We start from the raw sequence: 18820 nt of genomic DNA, 5'->3' as shown, positions 1-18820 counted from the left end.
TACTGTATGCCTATAGGTTCTCTGTAGGTAATTAAAATAAATAAATAAAAATAAAAATAATACAAATCTGCCTACAAGGTTCTGGGAACCTGCAGAGATCTTTCTTATTTGGATGGATAAACAATGTAACACTTCTCTGGTTAAATCAATGTAAACAATGTTTCTGTAATCTACAATAAAAGCAGTGTGTAGCCTAGTTTATCTACATGTTTCATAAACATAAAAATGAACATTAAAAAAATGAATGTAACAAAAAATAGTCAAATAGGCATCTCCTACTTGAGTTTCATTCAGACATAATAGGAAATCAGAGTGCATTGGAATTAGAAAGCATTCCACATGATCATGTGATTGGGGAAATCCAGGTAAAGTGAAGCACGTCATATAAGAGCAAAACACACCTTGTCCATTGTGACTACACCATGGTTAAAAGGTAATAAAATAAGGTAGTAAAAGGTAATAAAAGGCCACTCTAAAATGTGCAGTTTTAAGACACAGCACAATGCCACAGATGTCGCAAGTTTTGAGGGAGCGTGCAATTGGCATGCTGACTGCAGGAATGTCCACCAGAGCTGTTGCCCGTGAATTGAATGTTCATTTCTCTACCATAAGCCGTCTCCAAAGGCGTTTCAAAGAATTTGGCAGTACATCCATCCGGCCTCACAACCGCAGACCACGTGTAACCACACCAGCCCAGGACCTCCACATCCAGCATCTTCACCTCCAAGATCATCTGAGACCAGCCACCCGGACAGCTGCTGCAACAATCGGTTTGCATAACCAAAGCATTTCTGCACAAACTGTCAGAAACCGTCTCAGGGAAGCTCATCTGCATGCTCGTCGTCCTCATCGGGGTCTCGACCTGACTGCAGTTCGTCGTCGTAACTGACTTGAGTGGGCAAATGCTCACATTCGATGGCGTCTGGCACTTTGGAGAGGTGTTCTCTTCACGGATGAATCCCGGTGTTCACTGTACAGGGCAGATGACAGACAGTATGTATGGCGTCGTGTGGGTGAGCGGTTTGCTGATGTCAACGTTGAGGATCGAGTGGCCCATGGTGGTGGTGAGGTTATGGTATGGGCAGGCATATGTTATGGACAACGAACACTGGTGCATTTTATTGATGGCATTTTGAATGTACAGAGATGCCATGACGAGATCCTGAGGCCCATTGTTGTGCCATTCATCCACGACCATCACCTCATGTTGCAGCATGATAATGCACGGCCCCATGTTACAAGGATCTGTACACAATTCCTGAAAGCTGAAAACATTCAACTTCTAAATCATCCACGACATCACCGAAATCAAAAGCGGAAGCGAAAGAGCAAACAAACTTCACTACTTCCTTATATAACGCTGGGGCTGCTGGGACGTGTAGTGCCCAAATCATGGTCCATTACAATTACATTCCGCGTTACACAGTAAATTCCGTTTTTATGAATAGATTCCGGGATTCCATCCTCATTTTCTACATCGCCCTACTTTTGCTAAGAAGCACGTTCAACGCGGACACACAGACGGTTATCGTGGTAATGAACACCACAGCAACCACGTGTGGGTCAGCACTGAACGCGCATCTCGCATATAAAAAGCATTTTAGGGGGCCCTTGGCTTTTGGGGGCCCGAGGCGGTCGCCTACCTTTGCCTAATGGTTAAATCCGCCTCTGCCTGCTGTCCAGCCTACTATTGCATGATGCAGTCCAAACTAGTCTCACCTGATATATATTGTAGGTGACACTCTTTATATTACTTTGAGCAGTGTTTGTTTATTGCCCAGGATGAGCTTATTCTTCTCTAAATAAGCTGAAGAAGTTAAAGCAGCCATATGGCTACAAAACTGAAATAAAACGTTATTTACCAAGGAACTATTTTGAATTATTTAACATGTTTAAATGCCTAAACAAGCTACTTCTGTGTCAGTTTTATCACTGAATGTGTATGTCTACTCAATATGGGTCAACAACATGTCAGTTAAAACAATAATTTGTCAAATATGTATTATAAATATTGACAAATTTAGTATTCACCTCAATGAATGAATGAATTGAGACATCAGTCTGAGAATGAAAATCAAACTGAGAATGAATTATCACCACGGTCAAATAACGTTGTTGAAAATAGCCAACTATTTACTTACAATTTGTGTAAAGGAGTTAGCAGTTCATGGCTGTGACAGTAAATATAAGCAGTTACTAACAATTATATTAAAGAAAAGGCTAAAAGACACAGAACGACTCACCAAAATGTGATTTTGTTGAACATAACCAATAAATGAAGGGGCCCCTCAGGATGAAAGCTGACATTGCAATTTCCTGATTTTAGTTTCATTAATATCTGACAGTGTTAGGGACACATCTGTAACACCTTATGAAAGGCTAATATATATTTATATATAAATATATATATGTTTTGAAGTTTAATGATAATTATTTATAATGCTGTTTTTCTTAAATATGTTTTAAACTGAAGTATGAGTTATGGTCTGAGCTGAGGACATGGTTTTAAGGGAAGTAATAATGTAATGTCATCATTCTGATCAAATAAAAAGATAATGAATTAACATATATTTGTGATCAGCTCTAATTCATTTCCAAATGGAAATACGCAGCCTATTAACACAAAAAGTATTAGTGAAACTGGTGTTTTGTGTATACCAGTTACTCTATAGGCATAACAAGTCAATAAAACATGCAAAATACACAGGACTGGTTTGAGCATTTATATTTTATTTAGCAAGAAAGGGGTTGACAAGAACATATACAGAAACCTTAAACTGGAACTGTATGAGGAAGGATTACACTTATTCCATACATTTCTTAAATGACATGAATACATTAAATCACAATTAATAAATAAATATAATAAAAATATTCTGATACTAGATATTAAATAGAAAAAAATAAATGCAATTTTAAAAATCTGAGTTTAGCGTATATCAATTTACTATATGCTATTAACGTGCAATAATTTTATAAGACGTATATAGTCTATTTGATAACAGATAAATCACTCCAGCTCCTATATTAGGTCGGAGGCATCAATTCAAAGCGTCATCTTAAGCCCCGCCCACAAACAATAATGTTTCGTTTCTGAAAATTATATATCCGACACTATCAACATATGAATACATATTCTGATACTACTTAGATAGACATATTTGCATTCATATAGTAGACACTCTTATCCAGACCGAATAAAAATGTCTTTCATTATGACTTTTCCTATTTTGGCATGTCTAGTGTTTAGTCATTAAAATAGCTGGATCGGTTATAAATCCTGGTCGCGCTGATCTCCTCCATTAACCTCCTCGCAGACGGAGAGTCATTTGAATGGTGCTCAGTGGTGTGATGTCGTATTCTTGCAACTTCCTTCCAGTCTCCAGCTGTCTTCCGTTGTAAATCAGTCTTTGCTGATCCTTCGGGACTCTCTCTTTGTTGTAGATCTTAGTCTGGAGCTGATCCACGGTCTCATTGACATCAACATCATACGTTCCAGTCTGGCCCTTCTCATTCCTGACGAACACTTGGAAAGGTCCAGCTGGGTTCGTGATGAGCAGACTCACCACTGATCCAGAGTGCAACCCGTAACTGCTGAGGGTTCTGGAATCATCCTCGAGGCTGATATGGGTACCGTTATCGGCAGAAAGCTTCTGTTTGTAAGGAGGCTCTCCGAAGAGCTGAGAAATGCGCTGCTTGAGTTCGCCAACTGTGGCATCACCGTTCACCTCCAGACGCTTCACAACTCCTCCCAGCAGTCTTATTGTCAGTTCCATCACCTGTCAAAATATTAATTATAATAATTAAATATTTAAAACTACTACAGCATCCTCAGCTTATTTTTGAAATACTTAATTTCGTACGTACATTTAATGAATGTATTATATGAGATTAACGTGCAATATTTTCAAAAGACTTACGCGGCTTACCGAGCTGTTCATATCTGAAGTTCTGCTGAATACTCTGAAGTCAGGTAAATCACGCCAATGAAGTCTTCCGGACGGTGGCATGAATTTATAGTGTCAACTTAAGCCCCGCCCACAAACAATAATGTTTCTTTTCTGAAAACATAGTCACTTTCGGTTTCCATTCCACCTAATCGCTAGCAGGATGTTCAGCAAATTTAATCAACAATGAATTCTTGTTCAGAAACATCAGAATCAAACTCTGAAACGTTCACACACACACACACACACACACACACACATATACATATATATACTGTAGATTTATATATATATATAATCCGACATTATCAACATATATTAATTAAACATTTGCTAACAATTTTTTTGATTATTCTGTTCTGTAGTTTTCTTAGTTTTGTTAATCTAATTATTATGACTAATTGATACTCTCTGTAATATGTTTTTCTTGTTGGTTATTTCTTAAATGTGTTTATTGAAATTAATTTCTATTTGTGTTTGCTTTATTTTTTTTATCACTATTAAAAAAACATGAGTGGCATACAAGATAAAAATAAATATTTATTATAATGCAAGTCAGAGCCAATGTTACATTTCAGTCAAAATTCAGAGTGTTTAAGCAGATCTCTCTTCTCTCTTAGGTAGTGGGATGTTTCCTGCATTAAAAAATAAATGAAGACTGATTATTCATAAGCAGTACACATATTCCATTAATTAGTGAAAAAAAGTAAAAAGCAAAGTTAACCAAGACACATTTGTTCTACTCTGATAAGACAATTTAATTTAAACAGTGAATCCAAGGTTAAATCATGAAATTATACAAACCTCAATACTACATGCTTGGATGGAGATTAAATTGTTTTGTAAGTTCTGATAGAACGGCTTTTCTTTTTTCAGTTTTGTTTAGTTTTTTTTCTGGAGGGGCAACAAACTACTCCTCTACTTTTTGTTTGGCCAGCTGGAGCAGCTCCTCCGCACATTCACCCTCTGTTATTGTATCATCTCTCAAATACAGCTCTCTGTGCACAACAGGAAGTTCAAAGAAAAAGTTTAGCTCCTATAAAATGGCGACATGTTGATTAATTAATTTGAGCAAACATACTTGGAGGGGTTGGGAAGAGCAGGGCTGTAACCATTTTGTTAACAGTCAACCAATATTAACAGTCAACCAAAGAAAACACCATCAAAAAGGGCCTTTATTCAATGGATACCCCTAAACTGACTGGACGTCACACCCATGACAACTAGCACACTGTCACATAACTTATATGAGCTGATGTGAGCTTCAGCAGGATTCTTAAATACCTGTCCTCTAGAACTGAATCCATCGGCTCCACACCATCAGTATTAATGACATGAAGTTGATCAGCAAAACGAATGGCTTTTTCCAGACAGTCCACCCCTTCTTTACTGCCAAAGTCAACAAGGGCTAATCTCTCCAACTTGTCCACTAAATCTGGCGAGACTCTTGTTGGCTGCAAATAAAAGTTTAACCATGGTTATATAGTTACTTCTTTTAGGAAAACAAAAATTCTTCATTTTTATTAATAATAAATCAGAATGAGATTTATTGCCAAGTATTATTAAACTTTGTGTATGTGTGTGTGATGTATGTACAAAATAAACAAATTATGAATGTGCAGAAATAATATTCTTTATTAATAAATATAATTGCTGTTCAAGCAAAACTTTTCATATACACACAACAGTTTAACTGTAAGGTTGAGTGCTGCTCAGTTTCTGAACTATGCTTTCCGCTGCCCTGTACTAGGAGGTTCAAGAAACATTGTAAAGATTGTCAAAGTAAAGTTGTTTTCTTTATGTGGGCTTCTGTTACCATGCTCCAAGTCGTGCCACTTTTAGCTTAGGTTGTCAATTAGGCTTGGCGAAATATATGGTGATATGACAAGATTGTCGGTGGTGCACATTTTACCCGACTGTCCACTACTGCACATTCCTTCTGAAAATTAACCATGGTTTTACTACAGAAAAAACACATGCTTACTATAGTTAAACCATGGTAAGCACAAATTTAACCATGGTATTTGTAGTAAAACTGTAGTTATACAAATGGTAATTAATACGCCAAAAAACAAGAGTTACTACACTTTTACTATAATAAAACCTATAGGTTATAATCGCTGATGAATTAATAATTATATTTTTAATTAATGGATTATTAATTTTAGTAAAGGTTTATTGCATGTGCACAACACGAGCTATATAAACGTGAGCAAAAGAATCATTACCGGTGGAAGTTGATTTTCAGCTACGGGCTCCCATGTGGGTATCTGAGGAACCTTGAACAAAGTGCGAAATATTTATATTAGCGTTGCATAATATGTTCAACATAAAATATTTGTTTACCTATAATAGGTTAATTTACATCTTACACATTTATTCAACCCAACACAATGGTACACAAATTAATCACGCTTTACCTTGGCACTCCAGGCAGAGTTACTTGATTCCCGTTTATATGTCCAATGTGACCAGGACGTTCCGCTGGCCGACACAGTGTCGCTTAGAGCGGGCAGCGTCAATACTCCACACCGAGGATGCGTAGGCCGCAGCGCCCTTGAAGCTCGCGCTGCACATTTACAGAACATGTTAAAATGATGTTCCTACGTATGTCACGTTACTGCGCGCGCAGAGTCGAATGAACAGAATTAAAACGCGATTATAAGAATGTCTGTATTGCGAAGGACACCTAATCAGAGACCTCCTACCAAAAAAAGCCTGTTTTTCCGGAAGTTGAGTTTTTATAGAGTTCCTGTCGTATCTTCTGAGAAGGGACTGTGGATAGTGTCAGCGAGAGCCCGGATAGCTCAGTCGGTAGAGCATCAGACTTTTAATCTGAGGGTCCAGGGTTCAAGTCCCTGTTCGGGCGATACGTTTTTAAATCTACCTTTTTGAAAGGCAAGTAGCCACAGGTAATGCAAGAATCTACTGTCTGACTATGTATGTGACTATTCTGTATTTATATTTGCACACAAGCTGTTAAGAATAGCAATCAATCTAATTATACATTTATATGATAATACAATTATTTTTATATTAAAATGACATATTTTTAAATAAAACCCTATAGATTCAAATAACATAAAATAATAAAAACACAATTTATATATAATAACACTCATAATTTCATCACATTTATAATTTGATCATTTCACTCATTTTATTATAAATTAAATTCTAATAAAATATCTGTCATGTGTTTGTTTCCGTTTAGTTCCTGTCTGCCCTAATTTGGTTCAGGTCCTGTTCTCGTTATTAGTCAGTCACCTGTTCCTTGTTAGTTTACTCATTAGTCCCTCGTTTGGTTCAGTATTTAAGCCCTGTGTTCTCCTGAGTTTCTGTGTCTCGGTTTCATTTTCAGAAATGGAAGATGTGTGTTGATGCTATTCAGTGCTCCTGTTTTTTGTGTTTTAAGTTACAATTAAAGACTCCTTTACTTCTACTCCTTCTCCGTGCGCTCACTACAACCACATACCTTGACACAAACCGAGACCAATAACAGAGGAAGATGAACTGGGCTGAGGATTTTCTCTTGGATTTCCAGCAGGAGGGAAGGCCTTTGGAGCAGTATGTGGAGGAGTTTCTGAGCCCAATACATCTGGTGAGTTGGAGCGACTCCATGCTTAATGCGTGCTTCCGGATGGGACTAAAAGATGACAATTTGTTTAGTTTCTTGACTCCTGACGATTGCCGCAGACCCGTAGCGGACTTTCTAAATTGTTTTAAAGATAAATGGTTCCTTGTAGATGTGGAGGATCCTCATCCTCCTCCCATCCGGAAGCATGTGGGCGCTCCAGCTAACCACAAGCCAGCTCCCTCCACATACTGCTCCAATGAGCTCGCTCCCTCCACATACTGCTCCAATGAGCACGCTCCCTCCTTTCCTCCCGCTCTCACCCCCACCCAAGTCCTCCGAAGTTCCTCCCTTATCCTCAGCCCAGGACCGCCGGCCGTTCCCGAGTCAAGCCCGCCGGCCGTTCCCGAGTCAAGCCCGCCGACCACGCCTTTCACCCCGAACCAGAAGAGAAATCGGAGAAGGTGGTCGGCTCCAGCCCCAGAGCTCGCTCCATGGTTGGCTCCTCGTAAGCGCTTTCCAGTCACTGAATCCAGCCCAGGGAGGGCTCCAGATCCCCCAGTTGAGCCCAGGGAGGGCTCCAGATCCCCCAGTTGAGCCCAGGGAGGGGAGGGCTCCAGATCCCCCAGTTGAGCCCAGGGAGGGCTCCAGATCCCCCAGTTGAGCCCAGGGAGGGGAGGGCTCCAGATCCCCCAGTTGAGCCCAGGGAGGGGAGGGCTCCAGATCCCCCAGTTGAGCCCAGGGAGGGCTCCAGTCCCTGAATCCCCTCCAGAGCACCCCCTAGGATTCCTAGTTCTCCCCAAGAAAATTTTTGGGGGGGCCATAGGCCCGTGGCCAAGCCGGCTAAGGCCACAGAGGATCCGCCACGGCAACCTGAACTGCCTGCTCCGCCACGGCAACCTGAACTGCCTGCTCCGCCACGGCAACTCTCCTTGTCTCCGCCCTGTTCCTGTCCTGCACCAGCCTCCAGGGCGCCTGCCCCCCCTCCCCGATGTTAATGTTACGGCGTGGGACGCGCCTTCCGGGAGGGGGGGGGGCGATACCTGTCACGTGTTTGTTTCTGTTTAGTTCCTGTCTGCCCTAATTTGGCTCAGACCCTGTTCTTGTTATTAGTCAGTCACCTGTTCTTTGTTAATTTACTCATTAGTCCCTCGTTTGGTTCCGTATTTAAGCCCTGTGTTCTCCTGAGTTTCTTTGTCTCGGTTTAATCTACGGATATGGAAGATGTGTTGATGCTATTCAGTTCTTTGTGTTTTAAGTTCTAATTAAAGACTCCTTTACTACTACTCCTTCTCCGTGCGCTCACTACAACCACATACCGTGACAATATCCTAATTGTAATAACATGAAAATAAAACAAAAGAGAAATTAATCACACACGCCCACACACATATGCACACGCATATTTAATTGCCTTCAGAAGCAGGAATATGATTATATTTGTTGGAAAAATAAGAACAATTCCATTTTATTTAGTTTTTTTTAAATAAGTACATTTACCATTTAGTATATATTTAGAATGTAACACTTTGTAGTAATTGACCACAGTGCAGTAACAATATTCACAAAAAGACAATGCGTACATTCAGTTTTAAATGCGAAACAACACAAATTATTATTTTTTTTTCTCCTTTTAGAATCGATTTTGCACAAGAAGAAATCAACAAGATTCAATGCAGGAGAATGATTCTTATCTGCTCATATCAAATCACATAAATGTGTTCACAGGAGTCTGGAATACGCTTTGATTTGCTTTACTATTCTTGCCTAAATGGTCATTTTTAGCCTTGTTACAGATCAGATACATAAAGAATGATCCTTGGGATTCGATACACTTTTAGTGATTGCACCTCATTGTGGATACATCTGATCAACCAAAGGTTTCTGACTCGTAGCTGTATTGGTTTGATCATAGGATCAATACTTCATTGTGATTACAACATGTTATAAGGTATTATAATATAAGAGCTATAGCAGAGGAGAGTGGTTAGAGGATGAAGAAATACAATGTACATTTTATACAACAATTTCATAACGAAAAATAAATAAGAGCACTGATGATTTTCATTTCTTTGTGTCAATATTAGTGTGCATTCTGAGAACCATGTAGGCAACGACACCAAAGTTAATAATATAGATTCTCTCTATATAATAAATATAGCATGTGTTTTTCTGTACAGTCCACAAACAGCAAGAATACATCAAGCAGACAAGGCCTTGCAGTAGTGATTGTGAGTTGTCCTGGTCTACACACACACACTCTCACTCTCTCTCTCTCTCTCTCTCTCTCTCACACACACACACACACAGACGCATCAAATTTGAAAAATAAATCCTATAATGCCAGATATTCATAAGGTGACTGCAAACATGACACCAATGCACTGAAACACAGCACTGACTCAAACATTACATAAACCGATGGAAAACCCAATTCATTATTTAGTTCTGTAACACAAAGAAAATAAATACACAATTTACGGATGTTTTTTCTCTGTTCTAAATCTAATACCAAGCGGTATTCCTTGGTATTGTCCAATAATATACTGTGTGATACAATAGCCTGATCTGATTTAGTGAAACAACTCACAGTAAAGACACTGACATGGAATTATGCAGGGTACAAAAACACATGCAAAAGGTCAGTCGACTGAAAGCACAGCGCCCTCTACTGCTACAGTTGTACACAGGAAAATCTACATAATATTAAAAGTGGCACATCAGAATATTAACAAAGTGTGCAGGTCATACCATAGCCTTAAGAGGGCGGTCATACTAGATTTTAAGCATGTAAAATGATCCCTAGTTATTTTAGATGTAACAACAAATATCTGTAACAACATATATCATGCTCTCAGGCTTCTGTTTTCAATAAATGATAAATAAAAGGAAATGTTTACATCTATCTACTCTATAAATCTACTACAGTTTCCAATGGCATTACAAATCAAACATCTTTTTAATTTAAGTTTGTATGCAGTGCCAGATGAAATTCTATGTTTTTTTAAAGGAAAATTAATACTTTAACAAAGGAAGAATTAAATGTATCAAATTTGACAGTAAAAACATTTAGAATGTTACAAAATATTTATATTTCAAATAAATGATGTTCTGTTCATCAAATAATATTTTCCACAAAATATTAAACAGCACAACTCTTTTCAACATTATTAATAATAAAGAAATGTCTCTTGATTTATGAAAGATCATGTGACAGTGAAGTCAGGAGTAATGGCTGCTGAAAATTTAAATGAAAAACATTTTAAAAAATCAGACTGACCCCAAACTTTTGAACAGTAGTGTATATATGTGCACTCCATATATGTGAAAGTGAATGGAGCATGAAATCTAGTGTGACCGTCTCTTAGCAGTAAAATGCACTTGACCTGAACCCCTGAACTTTTATTGTTCTGTTTCAAAACCTAGTGAGCTGCTTACATAGGCAGCATTTTAAGGCATCATAGGCACACTTCTGCAACATTATGCTGTTTTTTTAAGATATGTTCTTTTGGTCAAATTTTAAGGCAGCATCACATGAATAAAATGTTTATAAATACTTGTTTTCACCGAAAAATATCAATAAACGTTTAAATCTGATTTAAACTGACTATTCTACCCAGTATGTGTGTGTGTGTGCTATGTACTGTATGAATATCATGTTGTTGGCTTAGCAACAAACGAACACCAAATTCTACTGGAATGAAATTAGAAATTTCAGTTTATGTAGGCAGTAGGCAGCAGACAGTTCACTAGGTTTTGGAATAGAGCCTATGAGTCACTAGTGACTGGTAATCCTGACTGCATTTTAGACACAGGATAAAAATCCATGTCTAACAGTGAATGACCACTCATTAGCAGCATCTGCTTATAAAATTTTATGTACTACGATGTTCAGTAAAACCTGATTAAAGAGCCAGATGACTCTGTTAAAAATTGTGCACTGACTGATTCCAGGTAGATCAAGATATTTGGCATTGGAAATGTTACCATATATTTGAAGCTCATTAAGCTTTGGCCAAATGTTCCCTGTTGTTTTGTAGCAAGGGCTGATGGGTTACATTGTGAACACGATAAACAACAGAGGTGAGAGGCTTCAGAGTTACTTGTTCTCTATAAGTGTCTGCACTTTGCACACCAGGTCTCGAGCCAGAGTCAGAATTTGCTTGATATTGTGATGCTCAGCCATTTCTGAAAAAACAAAAGATGACATAAGCAGGGATATGAGAAAGCAATTAGTGTAATTGTGAGTACATCCAAGAGTAGCTAAAAAAAGAAAAAATAATTTTTATTTAAATTTTTTTTTAAATCTGTGAAAATTATTCACTGTTGCATTTAACTACAATTGAACATGAATCATTTAAAATTATTTAATGTGTATTTGTTTGTCAGTTTGAAAATGTAAAAAAGTCATTTTTAATGAAATGACAAATGATTCCTTCAGCCAAACACTGCGGCTGCCGTCTGCGGCGCCATCTTAGTATATCTGTAGGTGTTCTGAAGCAACAGGTGTTCATAACGGGTTGTGAAATTGAATGGTGTTTGTACTCTGCCGTTAATATTATCTATGGAGGTGAATTTTGGTTACGCAATCCTCTTTTCTTTAGATTTGAAATGCCCGTGAAGGTTAGGTTATATAGCTGTCTTATATGCTTGTTGCTGATGTCTTTATATTACCTTTTTTAATAGAGGTTCATGACATTGAGATTAATGTTACCATGCCAGGGTGTATAATGAATATATATTTACCATTGAAAAACTTGATGATGTCTGTGAAGTCCATATTGTTTTCTAGAATGGAAGCAACAGGTGTTCATAACGGGTTGTGAAATTGAATGGTGTTTGTACTCTGCCGTTAATATTATCTATGGAGGTGAATTTTGGTTACGCAATCCTCTTTTCTTTAGATTTGAAATGCCCGTGAAGGTTAGGTTATATAGCCGTCTTATATGCTTGTTGCTGATGTCTTTATATTACCTTTTTTAATAGAGGTTCATGACATTGAGATTCATGTTACCATGCCAGGGTGTATAATGAATATATATTTACCATTGAAAAACTTGATGATGTCTGTGAAGTCCATATTGTTTTCTAGAATGATGTCTCTGTATATTTCCACCAATGCAAGAGCAATGAAGAGCACAAAATGACTGGAGGAGACACACTTAGCAGCCCAGATGACCTCCCAAACAGCAAACACATCATCATACACCAGCTCTGAGGAATTGAAATATGTATGTTAGGCAAAGAAGGTGATAGTACCTTTTTTGTCAGGCCTATAGTTCAAATTTAAATAAATAAGAGGCTCAAAGCATCACTGGAGAAAATCATGTTTCAGTATTTACAGTATTGTATAACTTAACCATAAACAGGTTCTCCTATTTTAGTTTTTAATATAACAGGGCTTTAAAGGGTTAGTTCACCCAAAAATGAAAATTGTGAGGCACTTTTTATTATGGATGGATGTGCTTTATTTCACTTCTTTTGGACTGATGAACTGCAACACCCGCTGACTGCCATTAAACAGCTTGGAAGATCAAAGACAATTTCTAATATAACTCCGACTGGATTTGTCTAAAAGAAGAAAGTCATATACACCTAGGATGGTTTGAGGGTGAGTAAATCATGGGCTAATTTTAATTTTTGGGTGAAGTATCCCTTTAATAAAATTAAATATTTCTCATATAAAGCACATGACCATTAATGTGAGTAAAGCTTAGTGCTTAGCCTCATATTATTATAAGTTGTAAATTACTAAGTCACAATCAACAAGAGGGCGTTGCAATTGCTAATTAGGGGACTGAACATTCATTAAGCAAAATATGGCTTCATTTCATTGCAGATGAGAACTAATAGAAGACATTTCTTCTCAAATGTCACTTTTATATTCATTGCACGCTAGTTTTCAAAGGCAGTTTAAAAACTATATCTTTTTTCTCATTATACTATTTAAAAGATATTATTACCTCTTTTAAAGTCAAGAAGAAACCAGCGATAGCAGAAGTAGAAGTGGGTGTAGTCCCCATTCTGATGCATTAGCTCAAACAGCTCTGCATCTAGAATCTAATTACACACAAAGTGAAAAGATCAGTCACATCCACGTTTTACATTTTAAGGCATGTTTTTAAACAAACATTAGAGAAAAATGTCTGCAGCAGACGTTTGACCTGGATCAGAGATCTCATGTTGGCAAAGTGGGTGTCCATCGCACCTCCATGAGGAAAATTTTGATTCATCCTCGTCATTAGTTCAGTGAAACAACTGAAAGCCATGGCCTCTAAAAGATTCCAAGAAAACAGATGAGAAAAGCTAAACATACTTATCGTGGCACAGTGGCACTGACTTAAATACACAGATGAAGAAGAGCAGGATTTACAAAGACAGACTCACCATCATCTAGAATAACTAACAAGGGAGCGAGCAGGTCACACATGCCCTGGACATATCCAATTTCCAGGTGCTGCCAGATATAACTGCAGAACCAGACAAGTCATTATATGTGTTGGTCAGGGATATTTGAGCTACATCACAACACCAGGAGTTCTGAGTGTTCTAATGTGCTTTAGCATGCAGTTGCAGTCAAAGAGCTCACCTCCAAGTTTCTATAATAGTCTGGCCCCTAGATATGACTTAATGTAGGTCTGTGGGATTTTTTGTGTGTGCATGTTTTACATCTGCCAGCTGAAAATAATTCATAAGTCTGATTACTTAGAAATAGGGATGCACTGATATTAAAACTTATATTATTTTCTTAAATAGCCAGTGTTAAAATTCTATCCTATTTATTAAAAATAAAACACTAAAAACTAAAATTAATGTTAAAAGTTAATGTTTTTTCAATGTTTTTTTTTAGGTATGACAACATTAAAATATACAGTGCAAAACTGGATATTAATGTTGATATTTGCTAAATATTACATTTGATTATTCATTAAATTATTATTGCTAGTAAATTTTTACTTAAAGTTGAACCATTGAAAAGTCAGTAAGATTTTTTTTTTAAAACAAAAACAAAAAAAATTATACATTTTATTCAGCAAGAATGCATTAAATTAATCAAAAGCGACAGTACTAAAGACTTATAATAGTACAAAAGACTTCTATTTAAAATAATTATATTTCTACTCTTTTGAGATTTTTATTAACCAAATAATCCTGAAAAAATTTAATTGTAATCATATTTCACAATATTACTGTTTTTACAGTATTTTTATCAAAAACAAAACAACTGAAAGCAAAGCACAAACAGGCCAATAAAGGAATAATTTTATTACCTGCACATGATATTGCGTAGTTTCTCCAAGTTAGCAGGTGTGAAGTACCAGTAATTTCGGTCACAGCGCTGAACGTCTTTATCAATGCGGTGCAGATTTAGACTGTACATGTCCAAAAGTTCTTGCTGCAATTACAAAGGTGAACAGATTTATATAGATAATAGATATAGTTAACTATATTAATATAAAAATACCTCTCTGAAACGCGTGTTTACAGAATAAGTGGTGCCTATAGAGGAAACTGGAGAGGTAGCTTCATTCGTAGTGTTCACAGCCAGTGAATCAAGCTGTGGGCAAAGACTCTCCATCTCTGGCTCCTCAAAATTCATTCCGTCAGAGCTAGGCTTTCCATGAGCTTCCTCCAGCCTGAGTTCCAATACAGGTACAGTTGCCTGCTCATTACCCTTGCTTCTGGGTGAACTCTTCCTTTCCCAGGCCATGGACACTTTAGCTGTAGGAATCTCTTCCATTTCAATGGCAGAGGGAGACTCGTCAGACTCAGTTGCATCTTGGGCTTCACCCATCTCTCTTGTGCTAAAAGCTTCATGCACCAAAGGAACCACCATCTCCTCAACTACTGGAGCGTTCCTCTGCATTTCTTTGTGTGTGGTCCTCATTGTAACAACCTTCTCTTCTCTTTGCTCTGTACCAGTGGTTTTTGAGAGAACTGATGCTGCTTTCCTCTTTACTGCTGTTCCAGCTTCATTGGGTAAATTACTGGTCTTCATAGTCTTCTTCTCTTTCTCATCACCTGGTCTTAAAGCTATTTGTGAGCCACTAATATTGTTGGCATCATCCATGTATGTCTTGGAGTATTTAACTTGGCTTAATTCATTGGTTTTCGCCATTTCATTCTCTGTATCATCGTCCTTTGAAACAGACACCAGTGTGTCAGCTACAACCTTCTGCTCAAGTGCATCTGATAATTTATGATCTTTTGTTACCAAAGGTTTCTCTTGGATTGCTCTAATATCTTTAATTCCCATTTGGGACCTTTCAATGTCCACATTTACCCGATTCTCATTCATCTTCGGCTCTGGAGGAGTCAATTCCACGACCTCTGTTGCTTTGGGAATATCTGACTCAGTTTGCTGTGCCAGTGCTTCATTTTTTGATGTCAAAGTTCTCTCTGTAGATTCGCCCACTTCCATTTTGGTCATGTGGCTGCGAGCTACTGCAGGAGCCTCAAAAGCATCTCGAGCTGTTTTCAACCCCCCTGTCTCGACCTCTGCCCTTTTCTCTGAGCTCTCTGTGGCCTTCTTGCTTCTCTCTGATTTTGTCACAACTGCATCCAAAGACAACACTTTGTTAACCTCAATTTTACTATATTCTCTCACACCTAGTTTCTCAACTGATTTGGTCTCACCTTCCTCAGTCACCTTTCCTTCCTCTCCAGATGAACTTGCAAACCTTTCCTTTGATACTGCTAGCTGTAGTTGGGCTTTAAGGCTTGGGTCATGTATCCCACTGTCCTCTGTGCTCAAGGAGTCCGACTGACCAGAAGTAACGGAGAAGTTTCTGGAAGAGGGGTGACCAGAGTCTGGAGAACTGGTACCATTTTGGGGTGTTCCATTTGATATTTTGGAAACATGTTTGATGTCTTCACTCTTGGGCTCAGACTCAATCTGGTCGACCTCTTCAACAGACTCAAACACCTGGAAAAACAAACCAAAGGGAAGCAAGCTACTCCAGGGGAAGGGGTTTTGAGAAGTGAAGAACTACCAGGAAAGAGTGTGAGGGTGAGGAACATCAATCAAAATAAAACCAGTTAAGTTTTAAAAACAATGGCAACTATTACAACAAATATTCATGTATTGGCCACAACATCAGTGTGAGGCTTACTTGAGTACCACTGCTGGAGTCGCTCTGCAGCCTGGAATCTCTTTGCCTGCCTGAACTACAGCTCTGCGAGGACTGAATGACAAATACAACACATCCTGAAGTAAATATTGCATAAAATCAAAAGCAAACATTTCAGTCTGGACTGAAAGTCTTCAATGCCTGCAAACAATATATTTTGGTCTTTGGTCTTTTGCGCTCACCTCATTACTGATGGTGGAGTCACGGTGCATTATTCTTTGTGTGGTGCTGTCTATACTCGCCCCAGAAGAACACTTGGCTAACGCCACAGCGTGCTGTTCTTTTTCTCTCTGCCTAACAATGGCCTCACACCCCAGCCATTCACTCATCGTCTGCTCATAGCACGCTCGCATCTGCTCATCCACCTGCAGAGTTCAGAGTTTCAGAAATGGCAACACGTAAAGAGGAGATTATCTTACAATGAAAGCTACTTGATGGCAATGGAACAAGTGCTTTGATTCACAAACCATCTGAAATTTTATTAATCTTGCAATAGAAAGAAGGAGACTAAAAATAATTAAACGCCAAATTCCAGGGCAATCACTGGACATCTTAAAGAGAATAAAGACTAAAGTCATGTTCACATTAATTTTGCTGGCAAAAACTGGCAAAAAAAACCTCCATAGGGATTTCCCATGCAACATTTAACTTAGCAATGTAAATGTGACTGCACCTTAAAACTGTTTGGGAGGACAATTTTAACCCAAAAAAAATGCACTAACTTCTTTTCTCTCAGCCTCAGACATCCCAAATTGGTAATGACCCAGCAGGAAAGGCCAGACTTCCTTTCGTAAAGAAGGCTCAACTCCACCGAAATAAACTAGCCTTAGTAACTCCTTCTCCTCATAGGTCTGCAAAAGAGCAAGTATACACTGACTTCCAAGCACAAAATGGTACAAATGGTACTTGAATTTATTTACATTTACATTTTCCCACCACTTTACTATGCTAATCAGTCAAATCATAAAAAATAAAACTAATTATATATATATATATATATACACTGTATATATATATATATGTACATATTGGTTTGGGTGTTTAGAGTATAAATTAGTCTGTCATTATTTAGTGCCACCACTCTGGCACTCAGGCTCTCAATATTAGTCATCCAAACATACTGTTTATGTGATGAGAATGAGAGAACTGTGATTAGGGACAAATAAATATTAATGAGTATCTGGTGAAGACTCATTTGAACGTGTCTGCTTTGGACTCCAGGCAGGTTCATGTATATGTGTGTGTGTGTGTGTGTGTGTGTGTGTGCACGTACACTGCAGTCTTGAAGAAACTTCTGCCACACTTCTGTTGTGAGGCCACCATAGGTGTCAGTGGGCACATCTGGTTCCACAATAGTGTGATTGACAAGGCCAGACAGGTGAGTGCGTACCGTGGACAGGTGACGGCAGTATGCCAGCCCTGAGAGGGCAAAATATATGTGATTGATTGAATAAGGGAGACACTCAAGAATGTGAAGGTCACCTTTGATGGAAAAAGATGGTGTTGTGAGACTATAAATGTATGAGTAATGAATACAAACATCCATAAAAAGCTCGAGAGATGATCTGGTTCTTCATATTGTCACACAGCAACTTCAGAGGGGCCCTGCAGATGAGATAATGTTTTTCCTTAAATATAAATGTAACAGTTATTTAATTGACATTTATAGTTTTTACATATAAACCAGGTGTTACTTGGGTATAAAGTAATCCCTAACTGTGATTTCTGAGTGAATTTAAATATAAAAAAATAAACATAAATAATAATAATTAAATTTAAATTCTTGTGAGTATGTGAGTACCTCAGACCATTGTTCTTGTTTATTTGCAGGTTTCTTTTCAATTCTAATTAAATCCATCAAAATGACTTCTATAACTTCTGGATTATACAATATTACATTTTGTCATCGTACCGTTCATGGTTGCATCCATTGGGCGGTGCTCCATCAGAGAAACTACTCCGTGAGCAGGAAGAGCAAGATGATTTCCTTGGTGTTGGGTGCCACATGTTTACTCCCTGATCTATCAATTCTGGAGCCACTAACAGACAAGCACACACAGAGAAATCTGATTATGCATTGACCATCTGGATACAAAAAGGAACTTATTTAGCCACAAGCAGAGCAACAAGAGCCCACTAATACACCCAGCTTAAAACAAACAAACAAA

General features: G+C 38.0%; 3 protein-coding genes and 1 non-coding gene across 5 annotated transcripts in view; 1 reads left to right on the top strand and 3 right to left on the bottom strand.

Moving 5' to 3' along the window:
- Positions 1–2914: 2914 nt before the first annotated feature.
- Positions 2915–4130, bottom strand: LOC107595933 (polyubiquitin-like). Of its 2 annotated transcripts, none has more exons than XM_016286529.1 (2): positions 3921–4130; positions 2915–3779 (listed from the first exon to the last, which is right to left on the bottom strand). In XM_016286529.1, exons 1-2 carry the CDS (start codon positions 4008–4010, stop codon positions 3303–3305), a joined length of 567 nt encoding a protein of 188 aa, XP_016142015.1. In that variant the 5' UTR covers positions 4011–4130; the 3' UTR covers positions 2915–3302. The 2 variants fall into 2 exon arrangements, with proteins under 2 accessions (XP_016142015.1, XP_016142016.1); XM_016286530.1 differs by having other exon boundaries at positions 3930–4130.
- Positions 4131–4843: 713 nt separating this feature from the next.
- Positions 4844–6736, bottom strand: LOC107595969 (glutamyl-tRNA(Gln) amidotransferase subunit C, mitochondrial-like). The gene is made up of 4 exons (XM_016286568.1): positions 6368–6736; positions 6176–6226; positions 5232–5401; positions 4844–4945 (listed from the first exon to the last, which is right to left on the bottom strand). Exons 1-4 carry the CDS (start codon positions 6533–6535, stop codon positions 4858–4860), a joined length of 477 nt encoding a protein of 158 aa, XP_016142054.1. The 5' UTR covers positions 6536–6736; the 3' UTR covers positions 4844–4857.
- A 7-nt stretch (positions 6737–6743) lies between these two features.
- trnak-uuu (transfer RNA lysine (anticodon UUU)) lies at positions 6744–6816 on the top strand. The gene has a single exon. It is a non-coding gene; the product is annotated as a tRNA-Lys (tRNA).
- A 3973-nt stretch (positions 6817–10789) lies between these two features.
- LOC107595963 (small G protein signaling modulator 1-like) overlaps positions 10790–18820 on the bottom strand; it is a 15675-nt gene continuing 7644 nt past the window's right edge. Inside the window, exons 8-20 of the mRNA XM_016286562.1 lie at positions 18565–18691; positions 18193–18257; positions 17926–18071; positions 17375–17503; positions 16835–17017; positions 16635–16706; positions 15008–16447; positions 14793–14917; positions 13909–13991; positions 13686–13795; positions 13485–13581; positions 12568–12735; positions 10790–11709 (exon numbers count right to left, since the gene is read on the bottom strand). Coding sequence (XP_016142048.1) covers positions 11621–11709; positions 12568–12735; positions 13485–13581; positions 13686–13795; positions 13909–13991; positions 14793–14917; positions 15008–16447; positions 16635–16706; positions 16835–17017; positions 17375–17503; positions 17926–18071; positions 18193–18257; positions 18565–18691 — 2834 coding nt within the window. The 3' untranslated portion in view covers positions 10790–11620. The remainder of the gene's footprint in view (positions 11710–12567; positions 12736–13484; positions 13582–13685; positions 13796–13908; positions 13992–14792; positions 14918–15007; positions 16448–16634; positions 16707–16834; positions 17018–17374; positions 17504–17925; positions 18072–18192; positions 18258–18564; positions 18692–18820) is intronic.

This window comes from Sinocyclocheilus grahami, unplaced genomic scaffold (assembly GCF_001515645.1).
Source record: "Sinocyclocheilus grahami isolate Dianchi unplaced genomic scaffold, SAMN03320097.WGS_v1.1 scaffold211.1, whole genome shotgun sequence".
NCBI classification, from domain to species: domain Eukaryota; kingdom Metazoa; phylum Chordata; class Actinopteri; order Cypriniformes; family Cyprinidae; genus Sinocyclocheilus; species Sinocyclocheilus grahami.
Note: the sequence above shows the minus strand (reverse complement) of the source record. Positions and strands in the feature narration are given on the sequence as shown.

Excerpts from the sequence above, each read along its gene's own strand:
- LOC107595933 (XM_016286529.1), bottom strand. The coding sequence starts at position 4,010 with ATGCCACCGTCCGGAAGACTTCATTGGCGTGATTTACCTGACTTCAGA. Across the intron at positions 3,780-3,920 it reads TGAACAGCTCGGTAAGCCGC|GTGATGGAACTGACAATAAG; the intron begins GTAAGTCTTTTG and ends ATATTTTGACAG.
- LOC107595969 (XM_016286568.1), bottom strand. The coding sequence starts at position 6,535 with ATGTTCTGTAAATGTGCAGCGCGAGCTTCAAGGGCGCTGCGGCCTACG. Across the intron at positions 6,227-6,367 it reads ACTCTGCCTGGAGTGCCAAG|GTTCCTCAGATACCCACATG; the intron begins GTAAAGCGTGAT and ends ACTTTGTTCAAG. Across the intron at positions 5,402-6,175 it reads CTGAAAATCAACTTCCACCG|CCAACAAGAGTCTCGCCAGA; the intron begins GTAATGATTCTT and ends TTTTATTTGCAG.